Source organism: Cinclus cinclus, chromosome 6 (assembly GCF_963662255.1).
Source record: "Cinclus cinclus chromosome 6, bCinCin1.1, whole genome shotgun sequence".
NCBI lineage: Eukaryota > Metazoa > Chordata > Aves > Passeriformes > Cinclidae > Cinclus > Cinclus cinclus.
Genome location: NC_085051.1, coordinates 27,618,620 through 27,646,448, shown reverse-complemented (window position 1 = coordinate 27,646,448; position 27,829 = coordinate 27,618,620). Strand labels below are relative to the sequence as shown.

At 45.0% G+C, this 27,829-nt stretch overlaps 1 protein-coding gene and 1 long non-coding RNA gene across 2 annotated transcripts in view; one reads left to right on the top strand and one right to left on the bottom strand.

Annotated features, from left to right (window-relative positions):
- Positions 1-20,207, top strand: part of RGS6 (regulator of G protein signaling 6) — a 102,004-nt gene extending 81,797 nt beyond the window's left edge. The window contains exons 15-17 of the mRNA XM_062494244.1: positions 5,054-5,107; positions 15,371-15,433; positions 19,908-20,207. Of these exons, the coding sequence (XP_062350228.1) occupies positions 5,054-5,107; positions 15,371-15,433; positions 19,908-19,958 (168 nt within the window). The 3' untranslated portion in view covers positions 19,959-20,207. The remainder of the gene's footprint in view (positions 1-5,053; positions 5,108-15,370; positions 15,434-19,907) is intronic.
- LOC134044816 (uncharacterized) lies at positions 15,964-18,106 on the bottom strand. The gene is made up of 3 exons (XR_009933281.1): positions 17,549-18,106; positions 16,560-16,885; positions 15,964-16,220 (listed from the first exon to the last, which is right to left on the bottom strand). It is a non-coding gene; the product is annotated as an uncharacterized LOC134044816 (long non-coding RNA).
- Positions 20,208-27,829: the final 7,622 nt, after the last annotated feature.

Below are 27,829 nucleotides of genomic sequence, written 5' to 3'. Positions count from 1 at the left end.
ATACAGACCAGACATACATACTTTGTTAATCCATTTTAGATGTTTTTCCTCCATTCTTACCCAGTGTCATTATTGCAAGTAACCACAGTATTACTGGCCTCAATCTTGCAGATTCATGGTGCTCAGCAGGGAACACGAGGTTGGCCTCCAGCAAGAGTGTCATTGGAAGCAGTGAGCTGCAGAGGGGAAAAACTGGGTGTAGCCTTCTTCCTTGAAGAGTAGGCCCTCTCCCTGCCAGGCTGGAGGAGATGAGAGCACAGCCCTGTCCTCAGGAGGAATGGCCATATGCCCAGCCCCACTGGAGCTCTGGGCCTCCATTCCCAGCCCCCCATCTGCAGCAGGTAGAAATAATGGATCTGCTGAAAGCATCTGGCAAGCAGTGAAGGGCTGAATATGCTGAGATCCACAAGCAACTTACTGTGTTTTATTTGTGTATCTATGCAACACGCCCCGCTGGTGCTACAGAGTCAAGCCCTGACATGCTCTTCTTCCTGCTGATAAGCCCCTTGCAGGTAATCACCTCTGCACTGCCCTCCAGCCCTTCTCCACGGTAGCCAAAATGGGTGGCTGGATGTCCTTAGACAGCAGTGATCCACCTGTCAGGACAAGTGCTGTGACAAACCTCTTCAGCAGTCAAGACAAGGAGGCATTTTGGCAGGGTGACTTAGTTGCAAAGCAGGGGTTTTTCTCCAGGATTTTTCCCCTGGGGAAAGAGCAGTGTGGATTAGTTAGTGCACCATTGAAGGGGATGTGAGTGCACAGAAACTTTTGTTTATGGTGAAGAAGCAGCCAGGCACGTGCTTTGCTACTTATTTTTGCAGAGAAGGGAGTGAAAGGAACAGAAAAGACCTCGAGGTACTTTCCATTACTCGCTGTAAAGGTGAAACAATGACATTGTTTGGCATCTCTGCCTTAGCTGAAGCGGCAGCTGAACTGTCACAGTGCTGGTGTTCATGTCAGCCTGGCATGGGGTGGCTTCCTGCCATCCAGCCCTGCCCACAGGCAGGGAAGCATCCTGGAAAGGCAGCCAGAGCTGTAGTGCAGACAGGCTGCGAAGCCATGGGAGTGAGCCCTGCAGCACTGAGGGAAGAGCAGGTTGGCATTTTCTTGGTTTAGAGCATTGTTTTGCTCTCCAGCTCAGGTTCAGGGAAGTGTGAATTCACCATGACCCTATTCAAATGAACACAGAATACATGCAAAAAACTCTGGCCACTTGGTAGCACTGTACATGCCCTTTGCTTTCTCACTTTGGACAGGTAGATGTGACCACCTGAGAAGCCCAGGATCTGCTCCTGGCCTTTTCTGAACTCAGGGTCAGGGGCATTATTATCCTTTATTTTTATCTAAAGCCATTCCCTCTGGAACACAGTATTTTTCACCAAGTTAAAATTCAAAATAAACCCTACTTCACATCCCAAAGTCTCATACCAAAAAAAAAAAAGGATTCAGTAGCCAACAAAATAAGTCCAGGGAGGGAGAGAGGTATAGAATTTTCCAGACCTTATGTTCAGAAGACTGAGGTTCTATATATATTTTCCTACCCCTTTTCAGATCCCTGGCAAAAAGTTTCAGCAAGGGGATGCTTAGGAGCTTCATGCCACGAGGAACAGGCTCCATTTCCAGCACACACCTTTTGAAGCATTGCTTTTAACCAGATCTCCTGTGCCAGCTGCTCTCTATTGTCCAGGAAGGTTCCAATTGCAGATTATGCCCCCTTCTCAGTTTGATTCAGTGGTAGGACTTGTCTTGAATGTCGTAAAGATGCTGAGCAATTTTCTCATAATTACTTTTAATAGTCAGTGACAGCTGGTTTTCTTAAGTTCTCTTCTACTTAATTTCCATGCAAGCAGAACCTACACAAAGGAACTTAAAGTTTGGATGGCTGGGTAAATGATTAGTCATGAAACAAAGGAAAATTCTGAGGAGCCATTCAGTAATTAGTGGATGGCTTCTATGTGGTGAGCTCTATTTCTCTGTATCTGCCTGGGCTGAGAGGTTTTCATCTGCAGCAGGGAAGGTTGTTTCATTTTTTATCCAAATGCATATGTCCTTTGCCATTAGCTGGTGGAGTCTGTTGGTGTATTTTCTGGCAAAGACTGCATTTTTTACACCTGGGAGGACTGCATGACCTGGCATGCACACGTGTTTGTGTCCCTTTGCCCCTTTGCACACAGTATATGTTTGTGCAAAGGCTGCTGTAGCTGCTGCAGCAGCTGCAGCAGGCAATGGCTCCAGAGTGCACACCTCAGGTCTGTTCCAGGACTGGGATAGGTGTGATTCGGTCTTTCTATTTTTTATTATTATTTTTTTAATTTCCTTCATCTGGTGTGCAAGGCAGCCTCACCAGCTCAGCCCCATGCTGCAGAGAGGTGGGCAGGCATTCCCTGCATGGCAGGCTGCCAGCCACACGGGCAAGCAGACAGGAAGAACCAGCGAGCTGTACAGCCAGCATCCACACCCACGGACATTCAAACTGCTCAAGCCAGCTCATCACTCTGCAGCCAGCCTGCCTCAGCTGCTTTTTATTTCACTAGAAAATGTCATGCTTTGACTCAGAGCTGGATGCACTGAGGATGAGCTTTCCACGCATCCAGCTGGTCCCAGCCTACCACTGCCATGCCAAATGTGCAGAGTGACTGCAAACCGTGCTTTGCAAGGCGCTTCTGTGAGATGCTGTCGGTGCTCCATGTGGCTGCTTCCCCACACGTCTTCAGCTGTGGTAGGCATCAAACAGCCTTGTGTGGGGCTCCCTGTGCCAGACAAGCTCTCAGCACCTCAAGGAGGTGCACATTGTCTTTGAACACCATCATCCTGCCTTTCTGCTGGGTGGGAAGAGGCATCACCTTGCTGGTAGAGAAAACAGAGATACTAAATTTTGAGAGTGAGTGCAGGGACACGATGTGGCCTGTATAGCAGTTCAGTAACTGTTGACCCCAGTGCACACCAGAGCTCCACTTCAAAATGCAGTTGGGTCAGATACTGATTTTCCAGCCTGCAACAATGTCATGCTGCAGATTTCAAGTGCCTGCTCCCCGAAGGGGCCTTGCAGAACACTCAGTCTTTTGTTCAGGTATTTCTTCTCCTGAAATTGTGTCTTTAACTTGGCTGCTGGTGGGTCTTGCCACCCCTACAGGAGACCAGTGCAGAGACCCAGTGCCCAGCTGGGCACTGCTGTCCTCAGTCCTGCTCAATGGGACATGCCGAGCCAAAGTGGCAGGAATATAGCTTCTCTCTATCACCTTCTCTCTATCACCTCTGCTGCCTCAGAGTGTGGGGACACCACTGAGGCTATTTCCAAGAGGGAATTTGTGATTCTCTGAGCGCTTGCATGACTCTAATACTTAGCCAAAGAGTGAGGCTGTTTCTTTTGCTTTTCCTCCCTTCTCACATGCAAGGAGAGGCAACTAGCCATTGGATTAGTGCATGTTAAATACTCCTTTGGGGATCATTGGACTGGGTACATCCCTGCCTTCCTGCCAGCCAGGAAGGCTGCTTTGTTGCTTGGTACTTGCTTGGAGGTCTTGGCTCCATCCTCTGTTTGGGCTAAAATGATGCACCTCTAGCTTTCACTTTTGATAGCACTTTGGGACATCAGAACTCGTTCTGTGGCTTCCTCAAATGTTTACAAGCATGTAGGTTGCTTGTTCCTTTCTTCTGGATAAAGAATATTGCTGTCTCAAAAGGGTCTTATGTTTTGGTCTCATATTGGTAATGCAGCAGGGATGATCTGCCCCACCTTTCCATAGGATGCTTAACACTAACCTTGTAGAAGTCAAAGAGCCTTTAAAGCTGTGATAAACATACAGAAGAATCAAATGGGTTTGCCTAGACTCAACTACACAACTCATCCAGTTTATCTGGTATGGTTTTGGCTTCTTTGTGTCTTCTCTATCTGATTTTTGCACTGGTCCTTTGTCCTGGGGCTTGCTACTGCAGCTGAATCTGTGGCAGATGATATGTCAGGTGAGTGCCTCTCCAGTGCAGCGCTTGTTTCCAGTGCACTGTGATGCACCATCATTACTGTGATTTTTCCCTTACATGTAGTTCCTTATTCCCTTCCTGGCACTTTTACTTCCATCTTACCACCCCCATCTTGCTGGCTCACCACATTAAATTAAGCATTTCTTCTGGAAATCAGCGGTGCCCACAGCCTTCTGACTGCAGTGAGCTTCCTTTTGTAGCATTGAGTTACTTCTCTTAACAATTTTTTTTTCCTCTTAGATATTCTAGCAAACATGCCAATAAATTATTTAGTTCTTCCTTGTTAGTGGTGATTAGATCTCCCTTGTGCCAAATGAACGAAGTGCTGCAGTGAGCAACCTTCTCAGGGATATGTTAATAAAGCCATGATGCACACACTTTTTTTCTCACAGTGCAGTTAAATGTCTTGCATATGAATAGTTTTGTACTCTAGGTACAAAAATATCAGTGCCCCAAACTGGTCTGTGTCTTTCCGTTGTCTTGCAAAGATGTGCATATGCTGTCTTGTGTTTTGATGCAGCCAAACTTATTGGAAATATGCCTCTACTCTTTGGATAAATAGAAGAGTGTAGGTTCACTGGTAGTGAGTCCAGTGGTGGTTTTCTTCTAGTGCTGTATTCCCTCAGACATTGCTTTTTAATATTGTGAAAGCTACTGTGTTTTTTTCATCTCTCTACACAAGTAGATGGGAGCCTCCAATAGCTGTTTGGCAGATGTTAACCACAATCAGATGCCCCAGCTTGAACAGTAACAGAAGGAAAATTCAGTGAACAAGAAGTCATTACCAGCAGCTCTAAGACACAGCAATGCACAGACATATATGAACCATTCAAAAAACTCACAGGGGAAAAGTGACAGTCTCTGAGAGTAAAAGTAATGTCTCTCATTCTTTAAGGCATTTTGGTTTCTTATGTTTGCTGTTGCAAACATTGACTTCTGCTTTTTAAGTTTTTTACAACTTTTTCTACTTGCCGCTTCCTTATATTTTGCTGCTGTTTTAAAAAACTGCATTTAAGCTGAAGGGGTTTTTTTTTTATTATATTTTTATCTCTCTACTTCGTTCCCTGTTAAGCCAGAGAATGAGCAAGGTCGTAGAACTTCTCTAGAAAAGTTCACTCGCAGCGTGGTAAGTTTCTATTCTTTTCCCTCCTCCCTTTCCTCAGAATTTCATTTTCAGTTGGGGGAAATGTAGATGCTTGACTTTTTATTTCATCCTTTAGTTTTGCAGCTAGCATCTTTGCAGTTTCTTTCTTAATACTGTAGCTCATCTAAATAGTAGCTTTAAAGAAGGGGCTGGAGGTGGGGGGAGAAATAGCATAAGCTCATTCTAGCTTATCGTCATTGCAAAAGCAAATTGATTTTTGTCTAGAATGAAACACAAAGTTGCCTTTTTGCTACATTCCCTCTGCAGTATTTGTCCTGGCTTTTCCTCGCACAGTGAAGTAGAAGAGCATGGTTCTCATAGCTCCATTGCAACAGTATCTGTACAGTTCCATAGTGCATGGATAATGACACCATCACATACATATCCTCCCACAGCACTGCAGCCGCTTCCTCCATTGCCCCCATCTGTCAGTGCTCATGTAAATAGTGACGTGCGATACCCTTTGCCCCATTCATGATAGCAATACCAGAAAAGGAGCACAGTCACAGCAAGAAACATGACACTCTTAAACCTTTTAGACAAGGGGACAGTGAGACCTCAAGGGCAGTGCGCAGATATCCTCCCTCTTTGTCCTTCATCAGTCCCCAACCTCCAGCCAGTCTGTCCAGAGCTTGGGCAAAACCTGCTTGCCCCACTTGCGTTCAGGGCTCTCTCTGTGCAGCACTTTTTCTACAGAGCAGGAAAATAGGGGGAGGGGGCAGGACTAGTGGAAGATACTGAAAGTAGAGTGGAGTAGCAGGGATACTGGAAAGTACAGGCTATGTTTTGAGCTGCATCAAAAATAGCATGACCAACAAGTTGTGAAAGGGGAATCTGCCCCTCCACTCGGCTCTCATGAGACCCCATCTGGAATGTTGCATTCCACCCTGGAGTCCCCAGGACAGGAAAGACATCGACCAAATCCAGAGGAGGACCACAAAGTTGATTAGAGGAATAGAGGAACAAGGAAACGTTGAGAAAAATTGGTTTGTTCAGCCTGGAAAAGTGAAGGCTTTGGGGTTACTTAATTGTGGCTGTCCAGTACTTTAAAGGAGCCTACAAGAAAGAAAAAAGGGACTTTTAAAAATGGCATGTTGTGGTAGGACAAGAGGGAATGGCTCAAACTAAAACAGAGTAGGTTTAGATTGGATGTTAAGAAAAAATCTTCAATGTGAGAGTTGTGAGGCACTGGAACAGGCTACCCAGAGAACCTGCAGATGATCCATCCCAGGAGGTGCTCAAGGATAGGGTGGACAGAGCTCTGAGCAACCTGGTCTAATGAAAGGTGTCCCTGCCTGTGACCAGGGGGGTTGGAACTAGATGATCTTTAAGGTTCCCACCCAAAGCATTCTATGAGTCTATGACATTCCTGCATGTGTGTGTATATAGGTATATTTATATGTACACTACATACACACATGGCATATAAATGCAGCACCTTTGTACATCCTGAGAGAAGCAGGAAGCTGTACAGGTAAGTTTGAGCTGCTGTAGAGCAAATAAACTGGGAGCAGTTCTTCCTGACACTGCCGTGCTACCCCGCAAGCAAACCCAAATATAACATACAAGGCTTTGTAGAACATCCACTGGCAGACTTCCTGGGGAATGTATTTATATCACTAATGCATATGCACACATTTAAAATATGTTGATACAAAATATATCACTATGCCCATCTGCATATTTACTACTTTCTAAGAGTCTGCCAGGGAGAGGAGTAGGAAAGATTTTTAAATATTTTTTTTAAACAAACTATGCAGAAATATTTACACTGAGTGGTAAATTCTGCTCCCAGATTTGCCAAGTACGTGGAAGAGTAACTCTCACTTTACTAGACTGGCTGGGTTTATAGTTGCACAGCCAAGGTTGGATTTTTCTCTTGCATTTGATTTGAAGGGTAACTTGACAAGCTAAGTTTGGGATGCTATAATTAGAATGTAAGTAGCTGTAAAGAAAACTGTAGTAGATTGGACGGCACTTTTGTTCATTTTTGTCTTACTGGCTAGTATGCTGTAAACGTTTCTTTTTTCATTTCTCTTAATATAGATATAAAATCTCATCTTCTGATGGCATAGTAGTTACCAGAACTAGGAAGAGTCTGAATTTTTTATACTTTGCATTATGGCAGTTTGTCATTGCCATCAGATGAGAAAATAGTCTACGCTAACATATCATAATGTCCTCAGAAGACAATATTACCAACGTGAGAACTGTATGGCATACTCAGGGGACTGAATTAAGACAAAGTTAATTCTGTATGCTCTAGTTCTCCAAAATGCACTGCATCTCCCCAGCTGTGTAAGAGTGGAGCAATACAGCAGTCCATACTTTCTGAGCTCCACTGTGTTTTAGTGATTGCTCATTACAGGATCACATATTCAAGCTGGCCCTACAAAAGCGTGATGAAGTTAAGTGTATGTTTGAGGTTTGGCTGGAACAGATCCCCAGTTTGTCTCTCTTAAGGGAGGAGCACTGAGCCTATTTTGCAAGCAGATTAATATGAGGTCACATATCCAGTCATGGCTGTAAGAGAAATCTCAAAACCAGTAAGGGCTAAAAGTTTATTTGCCTTAAGGAGGCATAATTGAAATTAAATAGTCTGCCAGATTGACTGAGCTATTAATTGTCTGTGGATCTGGGCCAACTCCAGACTATGCTTCTCTATCTGGCACTGGGAGGACCAGTAGACCCCTGGGAAAATTTTCAGATTTGGCTATAGCATGTGACCCAGCATTTCGGGAAATCACAGAATCACAAAACAGTTACAGCTGGTCTGGAGACCACCTAGTCTGATTCTCCTGCTAAGGCAGGATCACCTAGAGCAAGTTACACAGGAATGTGTCCAGGTGGATTTGGACTGTTTCCAGAGGGAGACTCCACAGCTTCCCTGGGCAGCCTACTCCAGTGCTCTGCTACCCTCAGTGTAAAGAAGTTTATGGGACATAAGTCTGCCTAGCCAATCTCTAACCCAGCCCTCTACATTCAAGGGGAAGTCTTCCTTTCTCCAGCCTTCCGCTCTTACCTCCAAAGACTGGGATTCCCAACCTCAGCACTAAAAACTGAGGCATTCAGTAATTGGGCCTTCTCTGTGTCTCCTGTCACCAGGACATGTATCTGATTCAGCAGCAGCCCCATATTTTCCCAAATTTTCCTTTTGCTGCTAATGTACTTGTAGAAACCCTTCTTGTTGTCTTTCATATCCCTTGCCTGACTTAATTCCAAATGGGCTTTGACCTTCTTTGTCAAATCCTCACATACTCTGACTGTTCCTTTAGTCCTTCCACACAGCCAGTTCCTTTCCACATCCCAGAATCTACCTGAGATTTTCTAGAAGCTCCCTGCTCCCAAGCTTTCTTGCTCATGGTGATACACTGGTCTTGAACTTGGAAGAAGTGATACTTGAATATTGACCTGCTGTCTTGGACCCCCTTTCTTCTAGAGCCCTTCTTTTTACATCATTGTACTCAAATTTGGGGAACTTTGGGGAAAATTGCAGGTGGCATACAGTCAGAGCTGGAGCATGGAGGTAGAGGTTCATGATCCCTTCCTTGCTCAAAATACTGTACTTAGAATGTTGCTTTACATATCAGAGAAAGCTGACTTGTAGCCAGAAGACCAGACAAGTCCAGCATCCTAGACAGGGAATCTTCACCTGAGTGAAAAAAATCAGACTCCCTAAGTTTACCTGTTCTGGTTGCTTGGGTCTCACCATCACTTTGTATTGACAAACTGCAAAGAGTATTGCAGGCTTTTTGTCTCTTGCTTGGGTTAAGCCCCACCCCTGAAAAAATCTTTCAGTCTTCCCAAACTGGTCTCCTGCACTGGGTGGAAAGCTGTACTTCATTTTGGGAGTACAGTCTTGAAGCAAGTGGAAGTTGTTTTACCCACAGGGCTCCTGCTCATCTCAGTCTTAATTCAGGAGACAGGGATTAGCTCAATATCATTTTGCATACTTCAGCAAGCCACCACGAAGTTCTGCTAGCCGGCCAGAGGCTTTTCACCTTCACGTGGATCAATGGGGAATAAAAAAGAACGGAGCTTTACATAATTTTTTGTACCAGTCTTCAACTCTTCAAGACCCCCTGTTTTGTCTTCCTTCATACTTTTGACCAACTTATTTTTTTTTTTAATACTTTTGATGAAGGCATCTCATGACTAATAAATGCACCAAGTTTTTGCACCAAATCTTTCTGAAAGCCAGGTGCTATCCGGTCCACATTAAGCATGACACTAAGAGCAAGATTTTAACAGGCCAATTTTCATTGTGGTGATGGCTCACCTTTTACTTCCAGATCCTTACAAAGTATCAGTTGACACCTCAATGCAATAGCCAACAGGGGGTTGTTCCCACTGCAGTCAGGTCCATCTGTAGCAAAGGGCCCGGTTTGCAGTGTCTGTCTTGGTTTCCCTTGGTGCAAAGGAAGGTCTGTCTGATCCAGCCCCCAAAAGTCTAGGCACCCTCAGCCTCCTCAGCTCACCTGACAGAAGTCTGAAGGTGTGATGTCCATGTGTTTCATGGCAGCTTTGTGGTCCCAGGACCAAACATGGTCATAAGTCATCTGGTGAGCATCGAAGGGCCACATTTGCATGGTGGAGCAGAACACTACAGGGCACATACTGCCCAGTGCTGCTGGAGCAGAGGGATGACAGATGTCTTTTCTCCTCTCTTCAGGTTTTGAAGTGTCTTCAAGAATACACAGACAGCACAGTGGTAGGATAAACAATATAGTACCTAATCCCTCTGGCCCTATGCCAGGCTCCCATGCTCTGGAATCACAGGTATAAAGCTAGACTGGCTCTTCCATGCTCTCCAGAGTGCCCTGGAGAGCAGTCAATATCACGGAGTTGCAGAGCTGACAGTCTATTGCTTTGGAGCACTTACTAATCCGCCTCGTTTAAAAAAGGATGGCACTGCGCATGGTGGCTGGTTTATCTTATTACAGTTTTCCTTCTGAATACAACAAAGATTGACATCATGAAAGCAGAGTTAGCCTGTCTTCTCTCCCAAGTGAAGATAAATGGCATCATAAAAATCAGACACTATGTATCATATATGTTATAAATAATATCTAGTATTGAGGTAATAACTTAATTTTAAAGACACACATACACACAAATCCATATATCTACATCTCTCTCTTCTGTCATATTTCATCATCTTACTAATTAAAAGGAGCCTGCTATACTATTTTTAGCCCTGCAGTCTCAGCCTAGCTGTTTAAACCACTGTAGTTTCCCATCTGCTTTAGAAATTATTTAATAATCAGATAGACAGAATCTTAGTTCTCATAAGCTGAGATGATCCTTCAGGGCCAAGTGTAGAAGGAAAATATATTTTAATGAGTATATTTAGGGGAACTATTGCTGCTTTTTGTCTCACAAAGAAAGCCACCAAGTCTCTGCCTGACTTGCGCTGGTAGCCATTTGCATTTAATAAAGGAGGAAATAGGATGGGGGTCCTTTGTTGCATCTTGAGTATCTCATCTCTAAAAGCAGCGATGGGTATTTCAGCAATAACAGGGATTAAACTTATAGATACCAGCCTCAGCAGGTAACTTAGATAAGCCTGGGCCATGATACCCAAACTTGAATTCGAACTTCCCTAAAATGGCTATGTTCCAGAGAAAGAATTTTTCCTGGACGAAAATAGGTATTAAAATTTCTGACTCAGTGTCCAGGTGGTGACTCAGTGCCGAGACCTCTGGATTTTATTCCCAGCCAATATTTCTTTAAGAACAAAAGGCACACCCACATGTACCACTTTTGAGATGAGAAGAGTTCTCAGTCTTTGTGCTTTAAAGGACAAGAGAGTGACCAGAGCAGCGATCTATTCTTCAGGCAGAATTTTTACAAATTCTGGCTGAACTGACGCATGTGAGACACTGTTACACATTATGTTCCTGGACTGGAAATGGTCTTTACCTGAAGAAGGCAAAGAATCTCTTGTGTAAATTCAACACAGTGTTGAAAGAAAATAAGGTAAAGGATGAGATGATCTGGGTTCAAGTTGTGTGGGAAGTAGACTGTAGATTAAGGATGTAAGAATGAAAGTTTCCAAATGACCCTTCTTCAGCGAATCCTGGATGTTTTGGATGGAACACTTTGTACAGAACATCAATGAAGACTGAAGATTCTCTCAGTTCCCAGGCACAGGTTAATAACTGGATTGATAGTCTGGCCCAGTTTCATTAACCATAGCATAGGCAGAAGGAGAAGCTGGGAAGCAGGAGCTGCTGTCAAGCTTGTGTTATCAGCACCAGTCTAGTGGTTTTTTATTCCCACCCAGAAGCACTGTAGGCAAAGTCCCCCATGACTTCCTTAATGGCTGTGGAGCCAGTTCTTCACCTGGGTTTCTCATGCAAGGATAACTTTTCCAGAAACAAGAATGACTGGAGATCTTATATTCAATCTTTATCATGCTCAGTGCCCAAGATGCTTTCTGTCTGGAGCCTAAAATGCCCTCTTCCTGCTGGCAGTGATGCAAACTGACATTATCATGGTAGCATTTCCTTTGCTTTAGTTTTCTGGTATCTTTTGCTGATTTTGTATTGAACAATTCTTGTCTCAGGACATAAATGCATCCCAATTCAGTGCCCAGAGAAATCCACAGCTGCATGTTTAATTTCAGTTCAATATGTATCTGGTCTCTTGCATTATACAGCTATGAAAGCTTTAGTTTCTACCCTGACTGCCTGGCTGCCCCTTCCTCGATGCTCTCAGCTGTCTTCCAGCTTCATGTTGTCACTTTTGTTTTTCCCAGCTGCTGCTTCCCCATCTTCCTGACCCTGAGATTCATCCCTTGCCATGGCTACTCATGTTGTTTTTTATGTCTTCTTGGTTTGTGTACTGTTGGATCAGAGTCCAAGTCAAACTCAGTCCCATTCTTAATTCATGAGTGTGTTGTCACACATGTGAAATGTGTTGATGGAATCTTATCTTTCTCAGGTGAACTGTGTGATGCTTTGCACAGCTGTGTCACTGTGATGTATTATAAATAGTAACCATGAAAGCAGTGAAGAAGGTGTAAGGCTGAAGGAAGAATTGCTGCCTGATGTCATCTTTTTAACTGGTTCCTTGATAATCTCATAAAACTGTCATATATTTACCACCTTTCCCACTTTTTCACTTTCCCAGCTCTACCAGCTTGCATAAATAGATGACAGTATTTGAGGATATGGAAAGTATTCACAACCTCCAGTAATGACAAAGGTTTAAGCCATTATTGGTAGAGAACAGTGGTTGAAAAAGTGGAAAGTATAAAAAGATGATACACTAAGATGCTGGTGAAGTGCCTATCCAAACAGACAGCAAGAAGGGAAGGGATACAGGAGTGGATTCCGGAGTTTTTCAGATTTGGCATCAAGAAAAGACATCTGGAAAAAGGGTTATTTTTATCTTTGGAAGGTATTTTACTTTAAAAGAAAATGTGCTCACTTGACTACTCCAATCATTACACTGGCTTGTACTGAGAAAAGGAATTTGCATTACTTGGGTGATGGGAAGCATCAGAACATATCCCAAGTGCAAAGGGGCTGCAGCCCGTGTTTGCAGCCTGCCATGTGGTTGTTCCCTTGGTGTGCCAGCCAGCCAGTGTCCACAGCTGGGGCTGCAGAGGGCCAGATGCATGGCCTGCACGGCGCATGCACTGACTCGCCACTGCAGGCAGCAATGTACTACATCTGCTCTTGGTATCATCGTGGTACCTTACCCAGTTTGGTAAGGGGTAAGTTGCACGTGTCACCCATACGCTGCAGTCTGCTCTATATACAGGGGCTTCTTTAAGGGGTAAGTATTCATTGTTTCTAGTCAAGGAGTTATCCTTCACTTCCTAAAAGCACTGCTGTGTAGTGCTGCTGGCACAGGTTGGCAGCTTCCTTTTGCCCCTGTGAAGGCAAAGTGGGTGAGTGATCTTCATGCCTATCATTTGTGAAAGTGTTTGGGGACCCTTCTGGATGAAAGGCACTATACAGAGCTCAAACACACCCACTATGAATTTGCTGTATTTTATGTGAGCTACACACAAACCCTGGAAGATAAAAGCTGGTACCTTCTCACTACAGACAGGTCTAGCTGCAGATGACACTAAACCATGACCTTAGCAAGGTTTTTGGGAGGGAGGGTGTGCTTAGCCCCTGCTGTGATTTCAGCCAAGTTTATTTTGATACTCTGGAGAGGTTTGATATTTCAGTGCTTCAGTCCACTTAAATTATCCATTTTCCTCTGTACAAGATATTTACATATCTGGCTCCCAGTCATGCTGAAGGCTGTCAAACAAGCTGAGTCCTTTGCACAGAATCACACCCTGCCCAAGAGCCAGACCAGCAACATTCAGTTAGGGCATTTCTGAGGCGGATTGAAAAAAGAGTCTGCTATACTGCTGTGTACTGGCTGCAGTGATCCATCTGCTCCTCTGTCTTCCTGGGTTTTTGGAGGAACACATCCTGAATTTCTAGTCCATAGACAGCTTCAACTAATGCCAAAACTTGTTCACTCTCGGCTAGAAGGAGCTCAGACTGCACCACAAAAGAAGAGATCTTACTTTTGGTGCTGGTGGGATGGTAGAGGAAGGCTGCAGCTATTATGAAGCTGTGCTAGGAGTGGGTGAATACACAGATCCTGGTTTGTGCCATAAACTAGTGGTTTACTAGTATTTCTCCAAGCAAAGTACAATCCCTCATTTAGGAAGTGTAAGAAATCCTCACAACTTAAAATGGGAGTAGATGATACTGGTTTTAATTGGACTGAAGCTCTGAACTGTTTTCATAAGAGATATGAGCTAGAAGAGTAAAAAAGCAATATCAAATATGCAAACATAACCCATGGTGGTTGAGCTTCACTGTGATGGGCAGGAATGGCAAGAAGCTCAGGTAACTTGTCAGTCAAGCCTTAGAAGAGAAGTGAGGCCCACTCTGCAGGAATTTGGGGGTAACTCATAAGACTGTGCTGGCAACAAAGGTGAGCATTCTGCATGCTGGGAGCATCTAGCCCCACCTTACCCTCTACAGCCACTTTGCAGCACCTGTTTTCAGTTTGTGTCAGTGTGTAATTGGTGGTATTGTCCATCACATATTGCATGTTAATTTATGTTACTTATGTTCATAGTTTGTGTCTGTGTTTATTTTGTGTTGAACTAAGTTATTTTCCAGTATTGCTTATGTTTTTAATTCAGTTTCTTATTTAACTTCATTAATTTATGTTATGTTTATCTTATGTTGACATATTTTAATGAAAAAATCTAATAAAAAGAATTTTTTTAAATGGCACAGAAATAAAGCTTCCCCAAGATCTGCATTGTAATATAACATTGAAAACCAAACAGTGCTGGCAGTGCTGGGGCCAGGGCAATCTCTTCAGAAGTAACATTTGTTTGCAGGACCTTGTCTACCCACTGCCAAATTTCTTGTAGTACGTTAGCTAAAAGATAAGAAAAGTGAGCAGTGCCTATGATGATGTGAAAAACCTCAGATTCAAGCTGATGGAAGAAGAATTATCTCACCTCCTGTGGATATGCAGCCCCAGTTCTCTGCAAAGGGGAATGGGGCAACAGTGCTCCCCAGGAGATGACTTCTCTTCCAGCAAGGTGATGCTTCTGGCTGGAGCAGATTGGGCAGCAGACTGGGAAAAGGAGAGCCCTGAGCACAAACGAGGGGTAGAAAGCATGAAGTGGGGTCAGCTGTAGAAAACAAAGCCCCGAGCTGGTGGGTGGAAATTGTGGGGGTGAGGCGACAGGGTGAAAGCACCTTGGTCTGTATTGGCATGGCAAACAGGAGCCTGTGCTGCCATCACTCCTCTCTCCCACTGCTGTAGCCACAAAGCTGCTTATGGGATAAATCCTGCCTGGGTGTTCAGGTAAGCTGTTGACAACATGCATGGGAGCTCTGACTTGTGCATGCTGGGGGTGGGGAATGCTTGCATGCTGAATTGCACTGTGGTGGGCAGAGCACATCAGCATTGTGTGAAGCCATGGGTACTGGACAGAACTAAACTTTCAATTTAAAAATATTTTTTTTAAAGTTCCCACTCTTTGCTTCTCTCCCAGCTGTGCAAAGTGCTGGTTTTGGCAGATAAAAGCAGGGAGCAAGATGGAAGCTCTGCTGGCTCATTCAGGAGGTCTGAAAGGAGTGCTGTCCCTTTTGTGCATCAAATCCCAGATACCCTTTTTTCTTATTATTTGGCATCTTGCCTATATTAAATTCCTGGATTTTGCTTCATTAAAATAATTGCTGATTGCATTTTACACTTTAGCTTAGTAGCTGCTCAGCAAAAGCTCAGCCACTAAAGATGCTAACCATCTCCTGTGACCTACAGGTTGATCTTTATTTCACTAGGCCTCACTGAGCCCTGATGGTCCACAAGTGCTGAAGTCCAATCCTCTGCTGGACATGTAGCCAAGCAGTTAGGATGGCCACATATTTGGAAGTCATATTCTAGGGGATAGTTTCATTAGGTTCATTAAGAAATCCCTGATTTTCTTCTTAGGTTACTCCGAATTCAGATTTTACACTGCCTTTAAGAAATGGCTTCTGTCATGGGGGTGTTCAAGGGCAAAAAGAAAAAAAAAAAAAGTATTCATTCAGCAGCATAGAGAGAATTGGACATTACCTTTGGCAAATGTAGTGAAGCTCCATGTCATCCTTGCCTGTAAGCTGTGAAACAGCTCAATCATATGCAGGACATGAGAGAAAAAGAAGCCTTCCTGCATCCAAGACAACACACAACATATGCCATACAACATGTGCCCCACTGCTTGTGCTAGGCTGTTTGAGCAACAACCGTCTGGGCTTATAATTGTTGTAACCCTAATTAGTAGTGACAAATATTTTGGGACTGGAGGACTGAGGATTTCTTTATAGACTTCAGACCCCATGTAAAAAGTTTACTCCTTACATCCACTCTAATCTTGCCTCAAGTTTATTCAGCATATACATGTGGCACAGTAAAAGATGAACTGAAGTATGCTGAGCTTGAGATGGTACACTTTCCAAATCCCCTGCCAGCCTAGCGTAGATGAAACTTCTCCTGGAAATACAGCAGTTGTTGTTGACATTCTCTTCCAGTGGGGAAAGGTGAGCTGGAGACAGCCACTGGTTTCAGGCTAAACAAAGATGCATATAAGGAAAACATAATTTATTTTGGTTGAACCTTTTTAAAGAAACTAGGTGTTGTTTGTGCCAAACTTTCACATCATCATCTGAAACATCCTTGCTCTGTCAGATATATCCCCAAGGGAATTCCATCCATTCCATGTGGTGGATGAGACCCAATGTGCCCTCCTGGACCTGAATTTTTTGGCATGTATTGTACCCAATTAAGAACTATTTCAGCCACCTCCAACTTCTCAGAGCAGCCTTTCACCTGACTGACTCAGGCACTCAAATCATGCAGCTTCAGGGAAGGGTTGTGAGATCACAAAGAATATAGGGGTGCATCTCACCTCTGCTGTCTCAAGGTGGACACAGGCCACCCTGTCCTGGTTACCCAGATGCCTCTTTTCCAGACACTAAGCAATGACATTAAAGCATGCTGTCACCATCCTGGACTCTTTGGCCACGGACACCCTCTTGGCAAGCAAGGGCAGGTAGGTTTGGCTGGATTGGCTGGGGGTCCTGCGGAGAGTGCTGGCTGCCTGTGGAGTGAGCTGCTGCCCCGTTCCAAAGGAGCCATCGTGTGTGCTGCACTTAGGCTTTTCTCAGCCACCTGATACAAACATTTTGTGTCTCCTGATGGGATTTGTGCCTTAGAAGACCTGCAGGCCTAAACCTGAAACAGAGATACCATGGACCAGCCTCTCAACTGGTGTAAATCAGCAACACTTCTGTGAAAAAACTGAGTCATGTTGATTTATATCAGCAGGTGGATTGCGGATCCCATCCAGCTTTTTCCACCTGTTATATCATGTTGGACTCCCTTCTTGTTCATTTTAGTAATACGAAAGCGATACCAGTTTTCCTAACAAAAATGCAGTTTTTCCCTGATCCTCTTTTATTTTTTATTTTTATTTTAATGAGGATGTCTAAGTTGAGAGAATCTTAAACCAAACACCTACATCCCAACCAACTCCAGCCTGCAGATATCCATATCACTCAGACCCATGCTGTGTGGCTGACATTTGGCCCTTTGTTGGGGTGAAACAAAATCTCCTACATCAGTATGCCTCTGTTTGGGGGCTGAACATTACAGCAGTTTTGCTTGTAGTCAAAAATGTCACAGCATTAATCCCTCTATGCAATTTCAGGGATCCTTTTGCCATCTGTTCTAGCACAGAGGTGAACACAACAGCCGAGCAGATAAAATTGTTGCCTGCTTCTTTGCTGTCTTAAAACAGAGCTTCTTGCTCCCATCTGTTTGCATGTCCCTGTTCATGAGGCCATACCCTGGCACAGTTATCCTACAAGACAGACGGGCTTTGCATTGGGGACTCACCCCAGCCTGCAGGCGGGAAGTTTGCTGCAGTTCCCAGGGTAACACCTTTCCCATGAGACTGGGGAGCTGCAGATGGAGGCCACTGCTTTTCCCCACAAGGAGAAGCAGTTTCCACTGGGAAACCCATGAGGGAAGTTTTGCTTTGCACAAACCATGGCCATTGGCTCCCTTTCCAACCCACCACCTTCTCCAGGGCAGCTGTCCCCTCTCCTCAACCTACTACCGGCATTTCTCCTTCCTGCTTTGAATACAGGAATGTTGGAATGGGGGCAGGATGTGGAACAGTGTTTGCTCTTCAGCCCTGCTGGAACTTGACGCAGGGAGTTGGCGTAGCCCCAAGCCACCTGCCTGTTAGAAGATAACAAGAGGAGCTGCCTGTCGCAGATTAGAGTCTGACTGAATAGGCTGAATATATAAACCAAGGCTTTTTTGTTATTTTTTTTTCCTAAGGAAGTACCCAAATATTGGTGGAAACTAACTTTTTGTTTGTTTGTTTGTTTTCCTAAACTCAGACATGTTATTCTTCCAGGAATTAACATCCATATCTTTACCCTCTTCTTCCTATAAATAGGATTCAGGGACTGATAATTCCTTAGAATTCTATCTCTGATATTCATCAACAGCAGCAAAATGACAGCCCTGGTCTTAGCCCCTTAGGCCATCTTGCCCTACAGAAGACTTGGCCACCCCTTGGAGCAGCACTGGGCCAAGCTTTACAACAGTGCATTTAAAAATAATAATTATCAAAAATTTGTTTTATACTTATTAAAAAACAAACAAAAAAAACCTCACCAAATGTGTAACTTGAATGGCATGTCTGCAGGGCTCTGGGATGGAACCAGGCATTTCTGTGCTGAGCCCTATGTGTGAGGCACAGAGGCTGTGGGCCTCGCCTCCCAGGCAGGACAATCGGCATGATGAAGTGTTTCCTGCAGCCATTTGCTGGTATACAGAACACAGATAGATTAGGCCGTGTGTGCTCATGCAGCTGAACAAATTATTTGGTGAAAGTCACACATCTCCGTAATGAAATGCCACTTCTGTAGGGAACAGCTACATCATCCTGGAACAGCCCTACATGGAAAGAGATTAGAAATCAAAGGGAGGTGGGAAGTGTTTCTTTTTTACTAGGGTGTTAACTTGTTCAAAAATATTTATTTCAAATAGTCTGCTAATTTTCACATTTCAAATTTTTCTACATTTTGCGCTTACTCATTTTCACTGAATAATTTGTTTCTCTCGATCTTTTTGTGGCTCTTTCTTTGAAACAGCAATCAACAGGACTTCCTATTGCAAAGGAAGTCTTGGCTAAATATAGTAATGAAGAGGAGGTTGTTTAAGAGCTGCTAGGTATTTTACAGCTCTCTGGTATTCCCTGAATGTTTATTTCAACCAAGACTGTTTTGTTTTTTTTTCCTTTAAGAAAAACATTATTTTTCAAGAGGAAAGGTCACCAAAGAAATGCAGCAACTGGTGCAATACCTGAGATAGGTTTTCACTGTTATATCAGTAATTGCAAAGCCATTAGTATTCCCTGTGGGGATATATCCTGACTGTAAATGGAGAGCACTGGGTGTAGGTCCTGTAGGTCCTTTGCTCCTGAAAGCAGGTGCTGCATGGTCTAAGTTAGGAAAGGGATTCAGAAGTGCAGGTCACCTTCCTTCTTCCTAGTCCTTGGTCCCGCCAGTCAGTGGGAAAGCTCATGTGGAGGACAGCAGGGTGTGAGCAGGGCTGCTTGCATTTGTGGCTTGGAGGACAGCACAGGGAGGGCAGGGAGGCCAAGCAGGAGTGAACTAACCCAGATGACCAAGGAGCGTGCCAAGGTCAGTGACAGCAGGGCAGGAACAGGCTAAACTGTTTCTGAAATTACTTTTGTCCTAGACCTGCTCCTGGTGGATGCTGTGCAGCTGATACTGATTCAAAGACTGTGGGAGGGACATCCCAGTTTTCACAGCAGCCTTGGCTGTGTATCCCTCCCCAAGATGGGTAGAGCTCTGCACCAGTAGGACAGCACTGGGCAGAATGAGCAGCAGTGAGTGTAGGACAGGGCTTTGTTTTTACCAGTTCCCATGAAATTGGAGAAAGGAAATATCTTCACAAGACAGAGTCCTGGGGCACAGCCTTGATAATAGCCACTGGACATCATTAGGCACAACTCCACCTTGCCAAACCACTTTCCTGGGGCAAAACTTCAATCACATGAAATTCTAGAGACAGGCTCACTCCACCTGGCTCCCTTGTCAAGAGAGCCTCATGCCCCACTCTGGGGAAAACCCCCTGCCCCTCACTCCCAGAGAAACCATCCTATAGCACCACTTACGCCTCTGGATCTCTTCTGTTTGTTTGTCCCTCCCTCCAGGGAAAGTCTCTGGCAAGCAAGCGCCTCACAGGCCTGATGCAGTCCTCCTGACAGCTCCAGCCGACCGCCCCGTGGGAGAGACAGCTGGGACCACTGCTGGGGACGGGGCATTTCAGGGAGAGCAGGTCCCCGCAGGGGAGACAGCCTAAGCAAGTGGAGACAGAGAGTCACGCACCAGTGGAGCACCTCTCTTCACAGTTTACACCAACACTTCCCTTTCTGCACAGCTCCTTAAGGACCCTGAGCTCTGTGCAGGTACTTTATTTCCAACTGAGGTTTGGAGGAGCACACTTCACCATACACGAGAGGTCTACAAGGCAAGGGCTTTCTATCTCGTTATTGAAGGAAACAGACCCAACCACAGCTTGGAAAAATAACAACTGAGAGATCAGTGTTTTTCCACATCTCTTTTCTCCCTGGCACAAACATGACTGTAATAAGATGGCGCCACAATCTCACTTACTCCCTTTCGTGTGGCCATCTGGATCCAATAAAATATCTGCTGGAAGCTGCTTCTCCTTCTCACAAAATCCCAAATTCATTTCTCCTGCAGATTCACTGACTTTAACTTTGTTTTTCTTTCCTATGTTTCTCCTCCTTTAAAGCAATGAAAAAAAAAAAGTACTATTTAAGTTCATCAGCCATTGTCCTTCCAATAGCGTGTAGCATGTCCAGAGATGATGGCCAGATCCTCATCTGAAGTCAGGAGAGCAGGAGTGGTTTTCATCACCTGAGCATCTGCCCCCTTGAGTCAGACTCTGATCCTGGTGCAAATTCTCTAACATCAGCGGAATCGTTCTGCATGTGCGCGTAATGCAAATGTGATCAGACTCTGGTGATGCTCAAAAAGTCAAGTTTGAGATGTGTAATGCACACACAAACACACACACACACATCTACACACACAGTATTTTAAAGTGAGTTGGTTTATATTTTACTTAATGTTCTATTTATTTAAGATTTTGCATACCTAATCAATGATGGATGTTCAAGCTTTTCTCCAAGCAAACCAAACTGGACTCCAGCTCTCCAACTGGGGAGGGTCAAAATCAATTCATATGTATCCAGGGAAAGCAACTGATGTGGGCACATGTCAAAATTCAGCCTACAGTGAGGAGGGAATTGATGGAGATGGGACCAGCAGAAGCAGGGTGTGAATAGGCAGGGCACAGGGTGCCAGGTGACCCTCCCTAAACAGTGGCACACCCAACTGTGGTATCATGCTCAGATAACTAACTGAGAAGCATCTTTCTGAGAGTGAAATTGTACCATTGGAGGAAATTAGCTTCCACTAAAACTCATCTGACCTGCAGCCCATGAATGCAACAGCAAAAGATGACCCAGTAGCTTGTTTCAAGCTGTTGGAGGTATGGAGGTTAGGATGAGGACAGGCCTGAAGTGACTTCATTATTTATACTAGCTGCAGATAGGAAAATGGCCTGCATTCACATATGGTATAGTATCTATATATAAAAAGAATTTCGAGACTTAGATGACTTAGTACCACAAAATCTCCTATATTTTGTAAGCAGTTCAGATCTGAAGCATACATGAAACTAGACATTTCTTGGTCTTCTTCACTCACGCCAAGGCAAATTGGCTTTTTGTACAGGCAGTAGAAACTGCTATATGGCTACAAGTCTGCATTCCTACCTAGGCAAAACCATCTAGCTAAGTAGACAGCTGGCTATCGACAACATTTCACTTCTGAGACAAGTATTATTCTAATATCTAAGGCCTATGTATGCATAAAAATATGCCAGCATAGTTTCTGTCAGAAAAAGGACCTTCCTCTTTGCCTATAACAGTTCTCATTCTGATATCATATTTCTTTCCTGCAGAAAACTCCTGATATCAGTTATACCTAAGGTCCATTCACCTGCATGAATGTACAGTAGACTACTGAGTATGATGTTTGTTCTTTACACATGCCTTTACCCTAAACAGCCTGCTGTCTGAGGCCTTCAGACCAAATTCATCCTACATATACATGACACATAAGCAAGTTCCAGGACTACCGAACCATGAATGCCCCTGATATGCTTGTGGTCCCCTGCCTCTGAAGAGAACATTTGGTCCCCTCCAAACTGTCACTTATCTGTCCCTGCAGGTGCTATCTGTCCTCTGTTGCCCACCCAGCCAAAGGTTCCCCTTGGGAAATACCAGGTGTTTGTGTAATAGATTCAAATGTCCATTCATGCATATGTGTCCCCTTGGTCATCTCTTCTCAGAGCCTTGTAGATGGTGTTTTTATCTCTGTCAAACCCGCCAGTGCCATGCATCACTGGAGCTCTGTAAACCAACAGCTGCTCACACTCTAAGCTACTCTACTTCCAGTGCTGCCCAGCCACAAGGTATTTCCCATGGGAGGTCTGTCTTGTGAACCCTCAAACTGGTCTGCAGAGCATTCCTGAGCAAGATAAAATATGAAACATATAAAACATGAAACTGGTGTGTAGCAAGGATGGTAAAGTGGTTCATGTGGGTATCTGCTTTGCAGTGAGTTCCCAACACTGGAGAAGTCATCCCCTGGGGTAGGATGGGATACCTCCACGGAGGTGCTCCCCAGATCCTGCAGCATGGGGGCACATGTGGGCAGGACTGGAGAATACTGGCGGGTGATGGGACAGGTGTAATTTGGGCTATGGTCTGTGCAGGCAGCAGAAATCCCAGACACTAACCTGGGGATGTGCTGCTGCCCCGTGAGCAATGCACTCTGCTTTGTCTTTCAGCTTTATTCCTGCTGGACAGTCATGTTGGCTGCCACAGTATTTTGCCTGTGGGGAATATTCCATGTTTGAACAGTTGAATGCATAGAGGGAATCCTTACAGACACAGAGAGTATGCATATGGGCGTGCATCAGGGGGCCTGGATGCTGAACAGCTTGCCATTTAAATGCACGCTCGTGCAAACTAATCTGCTCAGCAATGGCTAGCTGAGCGGACAGAGCTGCATATCCTCTGGAGGGAAGAAAGCTCTGCTCCTCATTTCCTGACTAAATTTCTCCAAAACAAACATGAGAGTAGACAAGGCCTCCTCCTGGGAATACATTTTAACTGTTCTTCACGTGTCTTTTACTTCATGTATGGTGATACTAACATGTAACTATTTTCCCATGAACCACATCCTTGAATTATTGCATTTTAATGACCTTGCTTATTCCAAGTGATGCTAGTTTTGTACACCCAACGGTATCCCACTGAGCATTGCAAGCAGTACTCTGCTGCTTTGTGAGTGTCCAGCGTCTTCCAACTACCTCATCATGCTGAAGATGAGTTTAGGAAATCAGCTTTCCACCTCTGTTTATGTTGTAAATGGCGTCAATTCAAGGAAAGACAGTCTGGAACATTTTTACAATGCCCAAGCTGTGCAAGCTAGCTACAAAACTTCCCATACTTACAGGGCTATGGATGTGAAATATGGCTGTGCACTGTTATTTGGATAATAGAATATCCAGAGCATTCATGGCTATTGTGGCAAAACAGCAGCAGGACAAGCACTAGGAAAGGTTTGACAAGCCAGTGAAGACAGTGTTAGGCTGAAGCAAATGGATTAATGTACTCTCAGTATAACTCAGCACTAAGATCCCATAGAGTACTGTAATAAAATGGTAGCAGGGCAGCCATAAAAAGTGTCAGTAAGCTGACATAATAATACCAGAATAAATGTAGCAATAAGGTAACACAGGCCACTGCAGTAAAGTAGCATTTTGATAATGCAGCAATAAGACACAACAGGATGCTGCAGTAAATTAGTGTGGGGAATAAGGCACTAATAACAGTGTGTGGACAAACAGTGGTACATTTGTACAAGGTACTGCAGCAATAAAGATAACACAAGATGTCCTAGTAATAAGTTACTACAGTAACAACAACACGATGCACTGTAAAGTTCTATCAGGATGCTTCCATGCTGCAGTCAAATCCTACAAGAGGTGGTAGTGAGACAATGAAAACAAAATATACCTGATTTCAGACTGCAGAACATTAATCAGTTTTCTGCACCATAACCCAAATTCTGGAATGATCTCAGCAATATCAGTCCTCTCATTCCCGCTTTCAAGGAAGCTGAGGCAAGAGTGTTCCCCCACCCAGACAATTATTTTGATCTGAAAATACAAAATTGACTCATTGTCTCTTCTGCCAAATTGTCACAGACTGTGGTAAAGTTCTTTCTTTAGTACTACTCAGGTGAAATCCTGGTGGTTTTGGTAAGTCCTTTGTCTTTGAAAGGATTTGGCTCTCTCATCTTCTGGCATGGGTGATGCTTATAGCCTAAAATTATTTCTGGTTTGGGTGGGAGAAGGGGAACCCAGGTACAGAACATCTGACTGTACCAGTCTGTTTCATAAAATGAAAAAATAAATGGAGCATCCTGGAAAAGTCAAAGCAACAAGGACCAAATCTGTTGTGTCTGTCATGCACTCATGTACACAAGAATAATCCTTCTGGAACCAGTGCAAGCCCTGGATGCATCCATGGGCAGGCCTTGGCCTAACCCTGTTCTCAGTGTTTCCAGCAGAGTGACAGAGGCAGTGTGTCTCTCCTTTCCTGCTTTTCCATACTTTTTTTTTTTTTAAATCTAACCTCGCCCTCTGTATGAAATGGTCTTGGAAGAAAATTAGTTTTCCATAATACAATATGCAGCATCATGAGCAAGGAATAGGTCTGTCCAAGGAATTTGCTGTCTTTGTACTCTTCAGTAGAGGGGTAAAACATTCTGAAAAATAACTGGCAACCACTGTTACACTCGATAATCATCAGGAATAAGGGTTTAGTCAGAGCATCTACGTCAACAAGAGTGGAGTGTGTGTGCTAGATAACAAGATGGTCTCCTGGGAAAAGGATGTAAATAGAGCACAACTGCAGAGTCTTGACTAGCAAGAGCAGCTCACAGTTTCACAGGTCCCAACGGATACAAATTTTCTGCTACATTCTTCTGACCCTTTGCACAACAACTTTGCTATGCATTTGTGTGTCTTCCTCTGTCTCTAGGTGACTACTTAGTTCAAGTTTGGAGCAGTGCTCTGATACACCTTGGCTTGGCTCTTGCCTTAAACTCCTTGGCTTGCTTTTATTGTGGTTTAATGATTAAACAGGATTATTAAAGTAGAGCTCACAGTAGGGTAAGATAGACTAGGTTATCATGATTACGTCGTTTAAGATGTGAGCAATTTTGAGCTTCTCAGCACTGTTTATAACCTGAGATGGGGAACAAGTGACGTGGCGGCTCAGCAGAACAGTGAGCTGGTGAACAATACACTATCTTCATGCCCACACGTACTTTGAACTTACTGCTGAGGAGAAATGCTTTGTAGTGAGAAAAGTAATCTCACGGCAGGGGAGAGTCAGACCTGATCAACTTTTTCATGTGATACAGATTTTGCTTTGCCAGCCCCTACAATCTGCAAAGCTCGCAGCTAAGAGCCAGCAACCCCCTAATCCTGCTGCTAAGCTTTGGAAACAAGCTTTTCAAAGGCTGTCTTTACACAGCAATGCTATTACTTGAAGATTTTTAATGTGAATTTATGACTTCTGCCACAAGTGTCACTGTAGTTGCCCTCTGTATTTGCAATAGGAAATTGTGGATTCACCCCACACAAAGGGTGGATGTGAGAGGGAAGAAATTAGGGCTGTACCAGTGCCTTCCTGTCTGGGGACCCAGAAGACATGCTGAAACATCTCATCTGGCAGAGGACGGCTCTCTTGTGGGCAATGGCATTGTTCATTGGATATCGCTACCTGTCAGCAGAGATACTAAACTGAGCTTCGGTCTCTCATCTTTGGGGACTTAAACCATGCCATCCTTATAGATATAGTAGGTGACAGCTAGCCCTTAGCAGCACCTTCTATGGGTGGACTAGGAAATGGATTAGTGTGGACTGGGATTTCAGGAGCAGTTGTTTCCCTTTTGGATCCTCAACAATATTTCTCATGTCTAACCATGTGCAGGTTATTTCCTCATGCTGCACAGCTTCACAGCCCAGAACTCTGGGCACCTGGTTCTTGCCATGGTTCTACACGAGCCTCATGCTACGTGGATTAAGGTACACCAGATTTATATATATATATATATATATATATATATATATATATATATATATATATATAAAATTATGCTTTATGCAACCCATCACTTCTCCTAAAAGCATCTGGGATTCTACAGTTTGCTCGTTGGGGCCAAAGAAGGAACTGTGGGATTATCCTCTACAAGTGAAAAATTCTGAAGGACCTCCTGCCCCTGTAGCGTGACCGGAGGCAGCCAGAGCTGCTTCTCCACAAGACCACGTCCCTTTGCCGGCAGAGGGCAAGCCCGGGGAGGGTGGAGGGGCCGGGAGCAGTGGCGGTGGGTGCAGGGGAGCTCCAGAGGGCAGGTGGGCTCTGTGCATCCGTGCTGCGTTTGGGGACACGGACACTATCCCGCAGCGCGGCCCCCGGACCGGAGGGGCAGCTGGCCCGGGGCCGGTCGGCGCCGCCGCCGAGCGTTTCTGTGCTCGCACAGGCACGGAGCCGCTGAGGGGCTGGGCCGGGCCGGGCCGCAGCTGCGCCCGCCTCGGGGAGGGACCGCGCCGGGGCTGGCGCTGCGGGAGCGCGGGAAGGCTGCTCTGCCCGCGGGCCTTAACCCTGCCCGAGGAGCCTCAGCGTATCCAGCCGCACTGACAATGCCCGGTCGCAGCAAGCGCCGAAAACAAAGGCCGAGCTTGGGAGCTCTGTCCCATGCCAAGGGCTGCAAAAGGCATCCGGTTTGCTGCAGCGGACGTCCGTGCTGCTCAGTGACCCTCATCCCGCACCCTCTGGCACCAGCACCCGAGTCATGGCTCTGCTCCTCCCGAATAAGCCAGAAAGCTATCAGCAAGCTGGGTGTGCTGCTTCCCAGGAGGACAAGATCTGTGGCTCTCAGGTTTTGAAAGTCCCGGAGACGAGCATTGTTTGCAGCCCAAGCCCTCGTCACCAGCAAGGTCAGGACGTGCCCGCCTGCGAGCCAGGAGATGTGACTGCCAGCGCCCCTGGTCGGGGCTGTGCTGCTTCCCAGACCTGCCTGTGACCCCCCCCCACGTGGGAGCTCAGAGCTGCTGGGCTTCCATCCTCCGGAGCATCGCTGTTTTCTGTGTGTCTTTTGTCTCTGCAGGATGTGCAACATTTGCTGGCTTTGCAGGAAGAGAGGCCAGGGAAATTGTTACTTTCTTGTACTAGACCCCATTCTTAGAGCACACAGAGTCCATCATTAATATCTTAGGAATCAGACTCAGAGATTCCTATGTAGTCCCTTGTCTTGCTTGACACACTTATTTGCTTTGTGTGTTTGCCTTCAAGCCATCATGCAGCTCTGCTCATCAGAGCACCCGTGCTCCTCCACTCATCATGCTGCCAGCACACCACATCACCATTGCCCTGGATCTTCCCCACATCCCCTTGCTTCAGCATCTGCAGTTTTCAGCTGCCTTTCCTTAACTCTTGTTTTCTCTGACCTCTTCTTAGAGAGGCTGGTCTGTACAATTTGTGAAGGGACTGTGAAACTAATATTTTCCTACAAAAACTGCCTGAAGAATCAGTCTCTTCACTAAAAGAAACACTCCTCAAAGGCCACCATGTCCAAGGCTACTGAGCTCTGAAATGCAAAAGTGGGGTGAGAGGGGTGCATATATGGTTTGGACTCACCCTCTTTGTATCTCAATCCCGGACAGCAATTTGGGCTGTGAGCTGAAGTGGCATATCCTGAGCTCAGGCAGTGGCAGCACCTTGGCAAAAGCATTTGCCTGCATACTGTGTTTGGCATTGCTTGGCTGTGCTGTCACCTCTGGGACATTTTCTTTGCGTTTGTCTGTCTGAAGAAAGTTTGTCTTGCCGGTTTCTTCAGCCAGCCCTGTGCATATACTCCCACATCCAACACATGGGAAAAAAATCTTTCTGTGCTTAGTGTG